Source organism: Erpetoichthys calabaricus, chromosome 13 (assembly GCF_900747795.2).
Source record: "Erpetoichthys calabaricus chromosome 13, fErpCal1.3, whole genome shotgun sequence".
Classification (NCBI taxonomy): domain Eukaryota; kingdom Metazoa; phylum Chordata; class Cladistia; order Polypteriformes; family Polypteridae; genus Erpetoichthys; species Erpetoichthys calabaricus.
Window position 1 is genome coordinate 110106441 of NC_041406.2, and position 17083 is coordinate 110123523.

The 17083-nt window shown below is 40.5% G+C and overlaps 1 protein-coding gene across 1 annotated transcript in view; it reads left to right on the forward strand.

The window, feature by feature from the left end:
- Positions 1 to 17083, forward strand: part of vwc2 (von Willebrand factor C domain containing 2) — a 101414-nt gene that overhangs the window by 51000 nt on the left and 33331 nt on the right. Inside the window, exon 3 of the mRNA XM_028818011.2 lies at positions 6471 to 6600. Within this exon, the coding sequence (XP_028673844.1) occupies positions 6471 to 6600 (130 nt within the window). The remainder of the gene's footprint in view (positions 1 to 6470; positions 6601 to 17083) is intronic.

Genomic DNA, 17083 nt, shown 5'->3' on the forward strand with positions numbered 1-17083 from the left:
CCTCTGACCTTCTTCATTCCTCTCCTTGACACCATACCTACCCATCACCTCCTTGTCTCCACTGTTCCCTTCACCAACATGCCCATTGAAATCCGCTCCAATCACCACTTTCTGTCCCTTGGGTACACTGTTCATCACTTCATCCAACTCACTCCAAAAATCTTCTTTCTCCCCCATTGCACAACCAACCTGTGGTGCATATGCACTAACAACATTCATCTTCACACCTCCAATTGCCAGCTTCACAATCATTACTCTGCCTGACACTCTTCACCTCCAAAACACTCTTGACATACTGTTCCTTCAGAATAACTCCTACCCCATTTCTCCTCCCATCCTCACCATGATAGAACAATTTGAATCCACCTGCAATCCACCTGGACTTACTCCCATTCCATTTAGTCTCTTGCATGCACAATATATCAACCTTCCTTCTCTCCATCATATCTGCTAACTCTTTCCCCTTACCAGTCATACTGCCAGCATTCAAAATTCCTACCCACAGTTCCACTCTCTTTACTTTCCTTCTCTCCTCCTGCCTCCGGACACGTCTCCCCCCTCTTCTCCTTCGGCCAACAGTAGCCCAATTTCTGCCAGAACCCTGTTGGCTAACAGTACTGGTGGCGGTCATTGTTAACCCGGGGCTCGACTGATCCGGTATGGAAATTTGTACTGTTGTCCACATATTGATTTGGCAAAGTTTTACACCGGATGCCCTTCCTGACGTAACCCTCCCCATTTATCTGGGCTTGGGACTGGCACGAAGAAAAATGACTGAATAGATACATACTGTAGTTCCCTCTTATTTGTTTACTGAAAGATCTCAGGATGTGAAAGGCACTATATAAAATAATGATAAATTTACTAAACTCTTGGGCATGATGTGATTGAAACAAATTACATTTAGCATTTAATATATGCTACCATTGTCTCTTATAAATGCTTTATCTTTTAATGATGGTTGCAGTGAGGACCAGAGCCACTATTCTCATGTGCAAGCAGAGACTATAAGAATCGGTGCCTTCAGCCACGTGGGGAATCCTCTAGATGCTTGTGCTCTGGATCAGATTATGCTTTTCTGAGCTGTAATAAAACCTGATATCTTTATTTTGCCAATCCCATCTCAGGCCTAATCCTCTCTACCTTTAAAAAGGCAGCATGGTGTGGGAAAATAGATATCTTTGGGTTTTGTTGGTGTGATTTAGTCCATAATCATATATGTCAATTTTAACTTTTCAAATATGATTTCTTCTTCCAGTGTACCAGAAAGGAGTGAAGTAATTTATTCAGAAAACAGTGCCTGCTTGAAGGCACAATAGGAGAGCTGAATTTCTGTAAAAACCATTAGTATATTCCAACAAATTACTTAGCCTAATTGCATATTAATAACATTAACAAAATGAAAGATGTACAAAAAGTAGTTTTAACTTTATTTAATTTTTTACAGTGTTTTATATATATATATATATATATATTTTTAAATTTATATATAATTTTTGATGGACGGCACAGTGGCACAGAAATTAGCATAGCTGTCTCACAGCCCTGGGTGCAAATCCTGTGGCCAGTTGTTGCCTGTGTGGAGTATACAAATGCTCTCTGTAACTACAGGAGTTGCTTCAGTTTTTCTTCCACATCCCAAAGATGAACATGTTAAAAAGATGACCTAAAACTGGCCGGTGTGTGTGTGCATATGTGCGTGTGTCGGCCCTAAGGAGAATCTTGTGACCAATGCAGCCTGGTTAGGCTATGGCCAGGTCACAAGCTGGAACTGAATCAAGTGAATTTGGGAATGTTATGTTAATCACCAATGTATTTTAAAGAATATGCACAATCCTAAAATTGGATTAAGGGAGTCTGGAAATTGAAGGATGGATGTCTTAATGGCTGATTGGTCAAATCTAGTCAGTTTGGTTCACTTTCTTCTTATTTTTTGTGTCTGTTAAACAGTTCAATTACAGTGGATTCAGAAAGTATTTAGACCCCTTCACTTTCTGCACATGTCAGTTTTTGACTTGTTTTATGTAAATCACAGGCTAAATAAATAAATGCAAATGATGATCTGTATGGGCAACATTTACAATATCTCAGGTTCCTGGTTCTGCACATGTTTTTTGCAGTGGCAGGGAATGTTATCTACTGTATTTATCTATCTACAGTCCATGTGGTGCTTTCATATATATCTGTCTGTCTAGAGTATCTCCCATACCATAGGATGGATTCACAAAGTATTCTGTATTGAAGTCCACCTGTGGCAAATTGATTTAATTGGACATCATTTTAGAAAGGCACACACCCGTGTATATAGAAGGTCACACAATTTACACTTCATGTTGTTACAAAAACCAATCTATGAAGTCCAAGTAACTCTCTGTAGACCTCTGTGATCAATTTGTGGTGAGACATAGATCAGGGCAAGAGGATAAAATAATTTGTAAACCTTTACAGTGTTCCCAGGATCACAGCGGCCTCAATAACTGAAATAGAAGATGTTTTGACCCACCAGGACTTCTAGAGTTTGCTGTCCAGCCACACTGAGCCGAATAACAGGACAAGAAGGACCTTGGCCATGGAGGTAACCAAGAACACACTGTTCAGCTTAACAGAGCTTCAGAGGTCCTCTGCTGAGCTAGGAGAACCTATTGGAAAGATGACCATCTCAGCAGCATTCCATCAAATAAGTATTTAAAGAGTGGCTGGTTGGAAGCCACTCTTGACTAAAAGGCATATGATAGCCTGCTTGGACTCTGAGAACATGAGGAAAAAGGTTCTCTGGTCTGATGAGACAAAATTTGAATGCTTTAGGCAAAACTCCAAACACCGTGTCTGGTGAAGACCAGGCACTTCTCACTGCCTACCTAATACCATCCCTACAGTGAAGCATGGTGGTGGTATCATCAAACTATGGTGGTGCTTCTCAACAGCAGAAACAGGGAGACTGCTCAAAATTGAGCTAAGGATGAATTCAGCCAAATGCAGAGAAATCAATGAAGAAAATTTGCTCCAGAGTGCACACTGTTCACCTTTTAGCATGACCATGACATGATGAATACAGCCAAGACAACACTGGAGTGGCATTAGGACTAGTCTGTGACTGCCTTGGAGTGGCTGAGTCAATGAACATCAGTGGAGAGACCTAAACCCCATAGAATATCTGTGGAGGGACCTGAAGATAGAAGATCACAAACACTTCCCATCCAATGTAATAGATGTTGAGTATCTGTCAGGAAGAATGGGATAAAGTGTACCAAGTACAATAAATAAATTAAATAAACTGCCCAAATCCATCTGTGCAAATAATCTGTAATTATTTTTACAAAGTACTGATTTAAGGGTTTGAATACCTATATGGGGCGGCACGGTGGTGCAGTGGGTAGCGCTGCTGCCTCGCAGTTGGGAGACCTGGGGACCTGGGTTCGCTTCCCGGGTCCTCCCTGCGTGGAGTTTGCATATTCTCCCCATGTCTGCGTGGGTTTCCTCCGGGCGCTCCGGTTTCCTCCCACAGTCCAAAGACATGCAGGTTAGGTGGATTGGCGATTCTAAATTGGCCCGTGGGTGTGTTTGTGTGTGTCCTGCGGTGGGTTGGCACCCTGCCCAGGATTGGTTCCTGCCCTGTGTTGGCTGGGATTGGCTCCAGCAGACCCCCGTGACCCTGTGTTCGGATTCAGCAGGTTGGACAATGGATGGATGGAATACCTATATAAACGACAGATTTTACTTTTTGATTTTTAATAAATTGGCCAGCCTTTCTGAAAACATATCATTAAGAGCTATTGAGTGTCACTTGATCTGCAAAAATGGCACATTTACCCATTTAAAATTAAATCTACAACATAATAAAGTGTGTAGAAAGTGAAGGGGTCTGAATACTATCTGAATCCACTGTACATGATAACACATAAGATTTTATCCTTTCAAATAAATAATGCACATTTGCCAGAATATTTTTGGTGTAACTGGAGTGGATGAGATGCTGGGATGGTGAAAACTTACCCTTGAAATATGCATCTGAGCAAGTAGTCAGCATTCGGTAATTATTTTCCAAAGCCTTGTCCCATTTGCCACCAGTTTGTGCTTCAGCATTAGCCTGTTTAATGGTGTGCTTTGTATCATTCTGCATAGGAAGAATACAAAGGGTACGGCTGATGTTTGTGACTACTCAGCCGCTTCTCTTTATTATTTCAAATAGTCTGGATCAACCTGCTATTCATTTCAGGAGATTTTCTAAAATGTTTCCTTGTTTTCAGCCAAAACAATGTATTTTTTTTTCATACGATTATGTGGCAATTTTGAAGCCCTCCATGTGTTTTATATTGTTGTTTGTGCGGTATTAGGATGCTGCCAGTGGACAAGTCTAAAAAACCTTAAATAAAGAGTTGCTTAAAAAAATGTAACCAGTAGACTGTTGGAGTTACGAGAAGAGGAGAAGTCTTCAAAAATCTGTGTGGAGACATGATGAATGACAAACAATGCAATATAACAAATAATATATTTCTCAAGTAAGGCACTTTAAAAATTAAAGAGTTGTCAACCAAGCAATGCTTACTTAATTGTTGTGAGTGCAATGGAGACACGAGCATTTGGGTTTGGTTATATTCTACTATAGATACAGATAGTAAGTTTTTAAATGCGAAGGAATCAAATATAAACAGACTTAGGATGAAACCAGAAAGTCAAAACTTCTGTCATCAAGGCCAAACAAAAATTACTGTAAATCAAAGTCAAAGAGAAATATAAAGTTCATACACCAGGAAACGCTAACCAAAACTAATTGTGCAGTACATTTTGAAGTTTATTTGTAATCTTGGAAACCAGGAAGTGAACTGCATTAACCTTTAAACATTCGCACCAGTGAGTCACAGGTCATGACCTCTAAAACCACACCACTTAACAACCAATCACTGCATTGCAGCTACAAAACCACATAATGGCGAAATTCATGAAAACACAAAATGCAATTGGAAAAGGTGTCAAAATAATTAAACTGTTTTAGATACATTTATAAACCGAAAACTAACTGTACCGACTGAGCATGGCAGCTGTTTTAAATGATGTAATCATGAGATAAGGTGAGGTCAGGGAAAGAAAGCTAAAATCATAACCAGGCAAGCAAGAATAAAATAAATTAAGCATAGAATAGAAGACAAAAAATTGTACTGAATAGATTGAAAGCCAAAATAATGCACATAACTGGTATGAGAAATGTGTGCGAGGGTTTGGAGTACCAGGATAGATAACCTCATTTAATAACAAAAGCAGTCTAATTTGGCTCAAGTTTAAACAAAATGAAAAACAGTGGTGTGGCACTATGAACAAAGAACACTAGAGAGAGTTCTGTGTACTTAGATAGTGGGGCCGTGAATGATGACCTCCCACTGCAGGTTGCCTGTTTATCTACGTCCAAGCTCAGAAGGGGTGGGGGGTAGGCTAGGCATCATTTCCTTGGGCTGGTTTAGAGCTGTGGATGAATCAGCAGGTATGGTTAGTGACAGCCCACCCCAATAATTGCCGGGGATCTGTATTGATGGGCTTACCTGAGCTTTCTGGGTGGTCACTTTGTGCCCATGCATGACTTGCAAAAGGTCTAGAAACCAAAGAGCCTTTCCAATGAACATACAAACAAAAGCTGGAGTCTTTTTAGTGAATCCAAGCTTGGACACTGGTGTGGCTTTTAATGTCATGCTGTCCATCACCCCCTAATGCTACCCTTAACATCCACGTAGCAACTGTCAACACTAAAGTCACAAACTGGCAGTAACCATAGAAATAAAATTGTGCTTTGGGGTAACACAAAAAATAATTATAAGAAAAGGTGCATTGAAACAAAAAATAAATGCGACCATTGAATTCCTGGGCTGCAAAATCCCCCAAAATGATATATAAATTATGTTTGGAGTCTCAGTAATTGTTAGGAAAAATTAAAAATATGAGTCAAAACATGACAATAACCTCAGAATTTGAACCTATGTGAGAAAAGAAACTAAAAAACAGGACAGATGTTGCAAAAAATTAAAACAAATCTACATAACAACAGATGTCTTGTGTGGTCGGTATTGTGAGGCTTACAAATCTCCAATTCACCTTATTAAGCTTTACAGAATTCAAATTCTGTGAGGTTCCTTCAGCCACAGTATTCAGATCGATACAAGTAGTTTCAAAGTTGATGAGTTTGCCATTTATTCAGAATAGGAACCCGAAATGGCTGAATCACATGCGACTGATATATCTGTGGCAGTACAGAGTCCAAGAATTCAAGGGCATCTTGGTTCCTTGAAATCCAGAGCCAAGTGGAGCACAGATGGATGTTCTAAGGGTATGTTCTCAACATTCCATTGCTTTGCATCCTCTCCAGTTACTCCATACATATACTGACAGTCTAACTAGACCAATTTGTTTGGATAGATGTACATGTATCTGCAGTGTGTATGAACCTTAACTTGTCATCATCTTGATGCTTTGTCTGTTGACAGGTGTCTCCATGTGAAAAGTGCCGTTGTGAAGCCAGCGGAGAAGTGCTGTGTACAGTAGCAGCGTGTCCACAGACGGAATGTGTGGATCCTGAATATGAACCAGATCAATGCTGTCCGATCTGCAAAAAGGGTAATGATTTGTTACTGTGGTCTGGAAGTGATAAGAATGGCCATACACACCCTTCTCCTACCCACCCACCCCTCTTCCTATAATTACAAACTGATTAAATTTAGTTGGTTCAAGAAACAGATAAATGCATGGATAATAAGCTTTTTAAGAAAAGTAGTGATCAAGTTCAATATCCAAGCAATATTGTTTAAATTCCCATCTCTTATCTAACATTGACAAATTCACACTTATTTCAGAAAAAGTCCACAAATGGGTTTTATGATGGTGTTTACCATAAATATTGCTGTACACAGTCAAAACCAATTCTGGACACAGTTTTCCGTATGCCCTGTAAAAAGAATATTTGGAATTCATTTAAAAAAAAAACATCAGTCAAAAAGTGTTCAGTGCAAGAGTCACATGTATGGATGAGATGTTCCTGTGGTTGAAATAGTAGATGCAGAAATGGATGGATGCATGGTTATTACTGTTATCATAATTTAAAAAGGTCTTTTAAATGTCTTGCCATGTCATCCTCTAATGAACTGGCAAATTGGGACTGAGGAGGAGGAGGAGGGTGTGTGATGAAAGATATGGTAGACATCAAGAGCTACTGAGAACTGAAGCAGAACTCAGCTTTGCCGGTTTGTAAGCTTTCAAGTTGTTTTGTTTACCTGTGTGGATCTTATGGAATTGCCTATAAAACGTATTCACCACACCTTGGAAGTTTTCACATTTTATTATTATATAACAGTCAACCCACTATATCCTAACACAGGGTCATGGGGGTCTGCTGGAGCCAATCCCAGCCAACACAGGGTGCAAGGCAAGAACAAACCCCAGGGCATTGTTATATAACATTGAATCTCATATCATTTAATTTTGCTTTTTCAGCATAGACTAACAGATAAAGACTTTTAATGTCAAAGTGAAAAACAGATCTCTGCAAGTGGTCTAAATTAATTATTAATGCATAGGATTTCACCCCACCTTGAAGTCAGTGTTTAGTAGATGCACCTTTGGCAGCCATGACAGCTTTACGTCTGTGCATAGATCTCTCCCTGTCTGCTTTGGACACTGCATTTTTTCAGCATTTGCTAAACTACTCAGGCTCTGAGAAACTGCATGAGGCTCGTGAATGAGCAACCTTTTACAAGTCCAGCCACAAATAATCATTTGGATTGAGATTGGCACTCTGCCACTCCAGAATATTAACATTGTTGTTTTGAAGCCATTCTTGTGTAACTTTGGTTTTATGATTTGGGGTCATTGTCTTGCTAGAAAACAAATCTTCTCACAAGTTGCAGGTTTACTGCAAATTGTATCACGTTTTCCTCCAGGAGTTCCTTGTATATTGCTGCATTCACTTCTACTCTCAACAGCCTTCCAGGATCTCATGTTGCCATCCCCCAGCTTCAAAGAGGGGGTGGTGTACCTTGGGTAAGTGCAGGGTTCAAAGTTAGCCTGTTTAGTCCCTTTCCAGCTGACTCCAGAGTCTCCCACATGCCTTCGGGCAAATTCTAGTTGAGATGTTATGTGCATTTGTTTTTACTTGAATGGTGGTTTTCTCATTGCTACTCTCATAAAGCTGCTCCTGGTAAATCATCCAATGAACAGTTGTTGTATGCATAGTCTCTCTAATCTTATCCACTGTATCTTCTGATTGATCAATTGGTGGTCTCCCTCACTAGTCTTCCATGATGACTCAATTTCTTTGTGGACAGTCTACTCTGGGCAGATTTACAGCAGTTCCATACTTTTTCTCAATCATTGATTTAACTGGACTCCATGGGATTTTCAATGATTTGGATATTTTTTGTCTCCATTCTCTGACTTGTGCTTTTCAGTTACCTTTTCATGGAGTTTCTTGGAGTGGAGTGTCCCTTTATCTTCATTGTGGTTGGACCATTATACTGATTCATCATAAGCTGGACCTTTCAGATATAAAATGCCACTGTATTACAGTCAGCTGAAACTCCTTGAATACAAACAGGTAGTCTAAAACCAATTGGCTGTACAAGTGAGGATTTAGGTGCGTCTTATTCAAAAGAGTGAATACCTAGGCATTCAATTATTTGATATTTTATATTTGTAATTAATTTAGACATCTTTGAAGAGATCTGTTTTTACTTTGACCATAAAGAGTCAATATTAAAAACATCAAATGCTGAGAACTGCCAAATGTAATTCACTATAATTTGATATTTATCGATAATATGTGAAAAACTTCAAAAGGGATGAACACTCTTTAAAGGCACTACATGTCCATCCCTCATCAGGGTCAAAGGGATACTTTGTCTATCCTGTTAGAACTGGACATAAGGCAGGAAGCAACCCTAGACAGGACCTAATTGAGCACATACCAACACCAGGGCAAAGGCTACTGATCAATATTATCGGAACATCTTTGGGAAGTGACAGGAAACTACAGTACCCAAAGAAAACCCAAATAGACACAGGGTCAATGGACAGACTTCACAGACTTCTGCTATATGTTTGTGAGACATAGATGCTATCTAGTGACCTGAGACGAAGACTGGACTTCTCCAGTATTGCTAGTTTGACTTTGTGTTGAACGAGCGGTTGCTCATGGACTCCCAAATGAGGCACATTACCTGCATTGTGTATATGACCTTTAGCCATGTGACATGATTCCCTGAGGGTGATCCAGCTCACAGAATCCTCAATGTTGAGGATCCGAACGGCTGGATCAAGCCAAGGGGATACCCACATAACACCTGGCTGTGGCAAATAGATGGTCATTTCAAGGGAGTGGGACTAGAGCTTGTGTCTGCCTGGGGGGTTGCCAACCAGGATCCCGAGCTGTTTCGTCGTGTACTGGGTATTCCAATGCACTGTACCAGTGCATATTGCATATTCCCCAACCTAACCTGACCTGAACTTCTTCATAACAGAATTTTACATTCAAATCCCAGCCTGGTCACATTCTGAAGAGCTTGCATGTTCATCCCCTTATCCACAGACATGTTCATTTGTAACTTTATGACTGGTGTCCCATCATAGATTACATCCAGCCTTGTAATCATTACAAATATAGCAAACGAGAAAGCAGGGAGCAGAAAATAAATTTGATGTGAAAAGAATATGCAATACCTTACAAGGGTGACATTCTACAAACATCTACATTTCTGCAGGAACCGTTTATCCAAATGAGAATCAAACAGCTTATTGAATGCTGTTTCGAATAGTAAAAACCTTTTAGTTGTTGTTTCAGTGTCTCCTGATTGGGTTCTGATGTAGTAACTAACAGACTTTCAAACATGTCATTAATGTTATTGTCATACTCGCCAAAATTCAAAAATATGATTGTGCTGGTTTGGAACCTGTTCCAGCAACATCAGGTGCAAAGCACAGACCAGCCCAAGACGGATTGCCAATCCATTGCAAGGCATATTCACATTTATCTTTATAGAGCAACTGTAGAGCTACCATATATCTGTGGCATTTGCGAGGAAATGTTACCGAGTGCTATTTATTCAGTGTTTCTATTAATCTAAAGGTAGTTTTATCCCAAATGATTTTCATCACAATTTTCTCAGCTAGAGATAGTTTTCAGGAGAAAAAAAGACAAGGATACAAATTAAAAAATAAATCATTATGCTCACATGCCCCATCACCTACATCTGGTGTGTCAACCACTACACTTTTTCTTCCTCTCTTTCTTTCTTATACTAATCCTATTTTTATGAACCATCCATTGCATGACTTATCCTCTTATCTTTTAGATGTTCAGATAATGCACTTTGAAATGTAGATTCAAGGCTTTGAAATTAATAATGTATTTACTTATGGACTTATGCTTGGCTGAGATTTAGTAAATGATTAGTAGTTAATGCTGTTCTTTCTAGAGGGTCAAAGATTATGCAAAAAACTTTGCCAATCAATAGAGCTTGTACTTGTGTGTCTAACACAGCCACTGTCAATGCTTATAGTTTATTTAGTAGTAACCCTGGGTCAGTACAGTAATCCCTCGCTATATCGCGCTTCGCCTTTCGCGGCTTCACTCCATCGCAGATTTTATATGTAAGCATATTTAAATATATATCGCAGATTTTTTTGCTGGTTCGCGGATTTCTGCGGACAATGGGTCTTTTAATTTCTGGTACATGCTTCCTCAGTTGGTTTGCCCAGTTGATTTCATACAAGGGACGCTATTGGCAGAAGGCTGAGAAGCTACACAACTTACTTTTCTCTCTCTCTCTTGCGCTGACTTTCTGTGATCCTGACGTAGGGGGATTGAGCAGGGGGGCTGTTCGCACACCTAGACGATACGGACGCTCGTCTAAAAATGCTGAAAGATTATCTTCACGTTGCTACCTTCTGTGCAGCTGCTTCCTGAAGCGACATGCTGCACGGTGCTTCGCATACTTAAAAGCTCGAAGGGCACGTATTGATTTTTGCTTGTTTGTTTTTCTCTGTCACTCTCTCTCTCTCTCTCTCTCTGCTCCTGACGGAGGGGGTGTGAGCTGCCGCCTTCAACAGCTTTGTGCCGTGGTGCTTCGCATACTTAAAATCCAAACAGCCCTATTGATTTGTTTGCTTTTCTCTATCTCTCTGACATTATCTGCTCCTGACGGGCACTCCTTTGAAGAGGAAGATATGTTTGAATTCTTTTAATTGTGAGACGGAATTGTCATTTCTGTCTTGTCATGGAGCACAGTTTAAACTTTTGAAAAAGAGACAAATGTTTGTTTGCAGTGTTTGAATAATGTTCCTGTCTCTCTACAACCTCCTGTGTTTCTGCGCAAATCTGTGACCCAAGCATGACAATATAAAAATAACCATATAAACATATGGTTTCTACTTCGCGGATTTTCTTATTTCGCGGGTGGCTCTGGAACGCAACCCCCGCGATGGAGGAGGGATTACTGTACTGTATTAATGGACCCCTACTCAGCCTTGCACAGTATTAACTGTTTAATAAGACCATTACTAACAGAATAATAACATGTATTTTATAAAACTTCAACACAAATCCAATTATTAGCTCATATTTTGTAACTGCAGACTAAATGGAACTAAATATCCTCTTAACATCATGTAAAACTAATACAAAAAAAAAAAAAAGGGTCCTGTCTTACTACACGTATTTTACAGAATCCACCTCACAGCTTTTGCAGGTGTGGTCGAGATAAAAATAATCCATTAGTATTAACATAATTTTGACTCGCCCTGTGCTAAAATATAAAGTGCAATATAAATAAAATTTATTATTATTATTATTATTTATACTTATTTTCATGCACTTGATATTTTCCATTTTATATGCATTGTTCTTACAGCATATATTTAACACAGGTTATGTTTAAGTATATATTTATGTTATACTGTGAGCTTCCAGTAAATTTCATTTTATAAAAACAATAAAGGCTATTCTTTTCTTTTCTATAATGGCCCACTTGGTTCAAGTAATTAGGCATTTCCCATCTTCTGTAACTATGTAGTTGTTGCTGCCTTTGTTTCAATATTGCTACTAATGGCATCATTACAAAAACAATGAATTTCTGCACAGATTATCCTGGACCCCCATCACAAGCACAATGGCTCAGGACAAGTATTCCAGTTTTCGCCCTAGTTGGCACCCCATCCTGCTATTTCCTTTCATGAATTACTTCCATCCCACTAAGTTCTATTCCTAGTTCATCTCAGCTGTTATTCCTTCTGAAATATCAATAACTGATGCTGCCCTCAAACATGCCTCAAAAATCAGCCATGTCATAGGGTTGCTGAAGTAGAATCTCAGCCAGTAGTGTTGAGATAGTCAAATTTTAAGTCACAAGAAACCAGAACCTAAGCAGGATAGAGAGTGAATAGATGGTTGATTGACCATTGACCTTGTTTGTATGGGGCCACAGTCTATTCTCTGTATTCGTTATTTGTCTAATGATCACATATGTGAACGTACTGACTGTTAATGACACAGTGGGCCAGTGTTGACATTTTGAACTTGAAATATATTGTGCCAAATAGCAGCCCACCTTTGTGTTTTTATGTTGCAACATGACCTGCTCAGGGCTAGTGTAGTTAATGGGTGTTCAGGCTAAAAATGTTGGTGCCAAGCCCACCTCATTAGGCCATGTTACCTCCTGGTCAAATAGTCATTATTTATTATAATGACTTTAAGAGACAAGCACAAGCAAAGCTTGCATTACATTGAAGCTTAATTACTGCTTGGTACTGAATTTTCCAGTAGGTAACTATCAGCATCTGTTCCAGAGCATCACAGGGTGCAGGGCAGTAATTGCAAAGCATGTCATTAAATCCCAGCAGGTCCTTTGTTCAAGATGCTGCCGCTTGAATTCCTGTCGATTAGTGAAGAAGTCTGACTTTTCTGACTTCTCTATCCCGTACCACTTATGCCTCATGAGACTGCAACTTATCAATTTGTCACTCAGAATTAGATTTGAGATTTTTCATCTCAGAGTAGAGCTATCTAATTTTATTTTACAGCCAAAGTCAAAAAAAAAAGAAAAAAGAGATTGAAGTAGATTGAAATGGCTTGACCACCTGCCGTTAGTGAAAAGAAAAACAACTAAGAAGCATGAATAAAATCTACAAATACACACTGGCACAATACTGACTGGCAAAATGAGATTTTTTTTTTTCTACAGACCTGTGGAAGCAATTGCATTTCACTCCAGGTCTATCACTCATTAATGGATAGCAAGCTATAGTTGACACATCATACTATTCTATGATTCTGGCACCTCTGATTCCACTGTAATTTTCACCTCACATGCACTAATGGCATTTTTTCTACAGATTGTCCTCATCCACTTTGGTAGAAGTTTTCTTCTTTACAGTTTTCAATGCATTTTTTTTTTTTTTTTTACAAATCTCTGCCTGAAGATCAAGATAAATATGACATCATATGATGGAAAGAACTAATAATATTCAAAGAAATGAAAATGGCAATTCCCGGAAAGGTATCATGAGAATAGCTCTCTGTCTGACCTCTCACCCAGAACAAATTTGCCATGGGAAGGCCTAACAGGAGTCTCTGAGAGCAGAGGTTTGTGTGCTAATGTTGTCCAGAGCAGAAAATCTTGGTAGGGTCTCCATAGGTTATTTGGTCCCGAGTGAAGGATCAGACAAAGAGCCATTCATTGTCCCTAATGATTCAGATCGACAAATATAAAAAGTACCCCCACCAGGTATGTGCTTGCCAGGCCTGGTCAGAGTGCTCACAGGTGAACACCTGGTGGCCAAGGTTGGGCATAGCCCGAAATCGTGACGTAGGACTGCTCTCCAGTTGGCCCACCACCTGCAGGAGGAATAGGGGCCAGATGCAATGTGACCTGGACAGTGGTTGATGGCAGAAGTTTTGGTGGACTAGAACTGACGATTGGGGTGTGGAATGTCACCTGTTTTGGGGGGGTGAGGGATGGAGGAGTTGGTGGTTGAGGCATATATAGTTGGGCTTACATCCAACCACTCTCCTTGTTCTGGAACCAAACCACTAAAATGAGGCTTCACTCTCTTTTACTCTAGAGTAAGCATCAGACGGGGGAGGACTTCTTATTGAGCATCAACCAGGCTGATGCCATATTACAGTTTATCCCAGAAAATAAGAGTGCTGCTTCCTTTGTGGCTGAATGTAGCAGAGGGATGAACTCCGACTGCTGTATGTGCTTATTCACTAAATGGCATCTCATAGTACCAGGACCTTTTGGAGTGTCTGCAAGTGATCCTTAACAGGGTCACAGCTGGGGACTCAATAGTTCTGCTAGGCAACTTCAGCACACACATGGGCAACGATGGGGACACTTTGAGAGGCGTGATTGATAGAAATGGGCTGCCTGATTTAAACCAGAGCAGTGTTTTGTGATTGGACTAACTGTATGTGCTAGACATAGTTTGTCCATAACAAACACAAAGTTCAGACATAAAGTGGCTCATAAGTGCACATGGTACCAGAGCTTCTTAGGCCAATGATCTGTGATCAGTTTTATAATCACATTAGATTTGCACCTGTTTGTTCTTTACACTTGAATGAAGAGAGGGGAAGAGCTGTCAACCTATCACCACCTTGTAGTGAGTTGCATTAGATGATCGGGAAGACACCTGGACAGACCGGAAAACTTAAGTGAGTAGTAAAGGTGGACCGGGACCATCTTGGGGAGGCCCCTGTCCAGAAGACTTTCAACTTCCATCTCCAAAAGAGCTTTTCCTGTATCCAGGGAAGGCTGAGGACAAATAGAACAAATGGATCATGTTCAAAGCCTCAATTGTGGAAGAAGCTGCTAACAGCTGCAGACACAAGGCCATAGATGCCTCCTGAATTGGCAAGCCAAGGACCCATTGGTAGACACTGGAGGTGAAGGATGCCATCAGGCTGAAGAAGAAGGTTTTCTATATATATTTATCATGGGGGACTCCCAAAGCAACAGAGGAGTACCAACAGGACAAAAAGACTGTAGCCTTGTTGTTCAGGGAAGCAACAAATCATGCATGACAGGAGTTTGGAGAGACCATGGAAAGTGACTATCGATTGGGCTCAAATAGGTTCTGGAAAACCATCTGCCCACTCAGAAGGGGAAGGCAGGGCTTCACTCAGGTTGTTCTCAATAAAGCTGGAGAAATGCTCACCCACACCTCAGGATGTACGTTGTGTAAGGAACACTTTGAGGAGCTCCTGAACCTGACGGACACTCCCTCTGTGGAGGAGGCAGAGCCAGAAGCTGATAGGGGATCCATACCCATTTCCCTGGTGGAGGTCACTGAAATAGTTAAGGAACTATGTAGTGGCAAGTCCCAGGGCATGGATGAGATTCACCCAGAAATGCTGAACGCTGTGAACATTGTTGGGCTGTCATGGCTGACATACCTTTTCAATGTTGGGTGGTTGGAGTGGCATACCGGGGTGGTGGTCTTACATTTTTATAAAAGGGGACTGGAAGGGAGTGCTCTAACTATTGGGGGAAATCACACTGCAAAGCATCTCTGCAAAAGCTTATGCCAGGGTACTAGAAAGGATACTGCCTAGTCATTGAACCTCAGATCCAGGAGGAGCAGTGTGGGTTCCATCCAGACTGTGGAACAGTGGACCAGCTCTTTACCGTCATGAGGACCCTGGAGGGGGCATAGGGGTATGCCCATTCAGTCTACATGTGTTTTCTGGTTTTAGAGAAAGTGAATGATCAAAGTTCCTTGATGGATTCTGAAGGGGGTGCTGGGAGAGTATGGAGTTCAGGAGCTTAATAATGTCACTTTAGAGAAAAGGCAGAAATAATCAGACAAAATAGCTTCTAAACGTTTAACATTCTTAATTTAAAAAGTGCTCATTGCAAGACTGATGTAATGATATGAGCACATGCTAATTCAAAAAGACAAAACGTTTACACCACAGTTTGTGTAATGCTATTTGTAGGCCAGCACCGTTTGTTTAAGGGTACTAAAAGGCCGACATTGAACACTTCGCTCTTCTACAGTCAAATACTTCCACTCAATAATAACCACTAGTGGTGAGCAAACCTCACTAAGTTCACTTTGCCTCAAGTTCAGTGAAATCGTGGAAAGTTTTAGAAATTTTGATGAACTCAGTGAAATGAAACTGAACAAGTTTTGTGTTGGTTATAATTGTGCAGTGGTGTTTTAAGTGTCCCTGGGGGCTATGAAAATGTCTAGCAGCTATGCTGGGCTGATTATTGAAGACAATAATGTGATCTGAGCTGTGAGGCAGCGGTGTTAACGACTGTGCTTCTCTGAGATAAAACTAATCAAAATAAAATATCAGAACAATACATTTTTTTGCAGACAGTGGCAACAGCAGCAGAAGGCATGAATTCACTGACTAGTCCCACACAGATATTTATGAGATATCAGTGACAGAATTTATTATCAGAACAGTAGAATTTATTGCGCAAAACAGGAGCAGGAAGCATGATTTCAATAAGTCTTGGCCCCCACAAGCCCAGAGTGCTCGAGAGTTACAGAAAAGTACAGGAAGAGCAATTGCAGGGCAGAAAGGGACAGAAAGGGACAGACAAGAGAACTATCAAGTCCCTGGAATCAGCGGTAGTGGGTTGGAAATCTCCACTAATCCAGGACTCTCTCATTTTTATTAATGTCCATTTGTGGACAGCTGGGTCCTCTCCCTTGAGCACTGAAAGTCCACTCAGACATTAAGCTGGAAGCTGAACAACACAGCACTTCCAGTGCATACTTAAAAAGCTTGTGGCTTAAATTTAGAACTCTATGGGATCATCAGTGCACATAGACTAATGTGCACTGATGCACCCCAGGTAGTCACTAACCAGTGCTGCTGCTGGCACCTGTGTCTGATTGGGTCACATTCATCAAATTACCGTCACCACCATGGCTGCTGCTTCTACTGAGGCTCTCTGATGGACATGTGAAGAGGTAGTGGGGATAGTGAGAGGGGTTAGGCCTCAACCAACTTGCTTGAAAAGGACCAAAAGGAGACTATACATCTAAAATTGGTAGCTACAGCTGTCTGGTGTCATCCAGCCTTGCAAAGCAT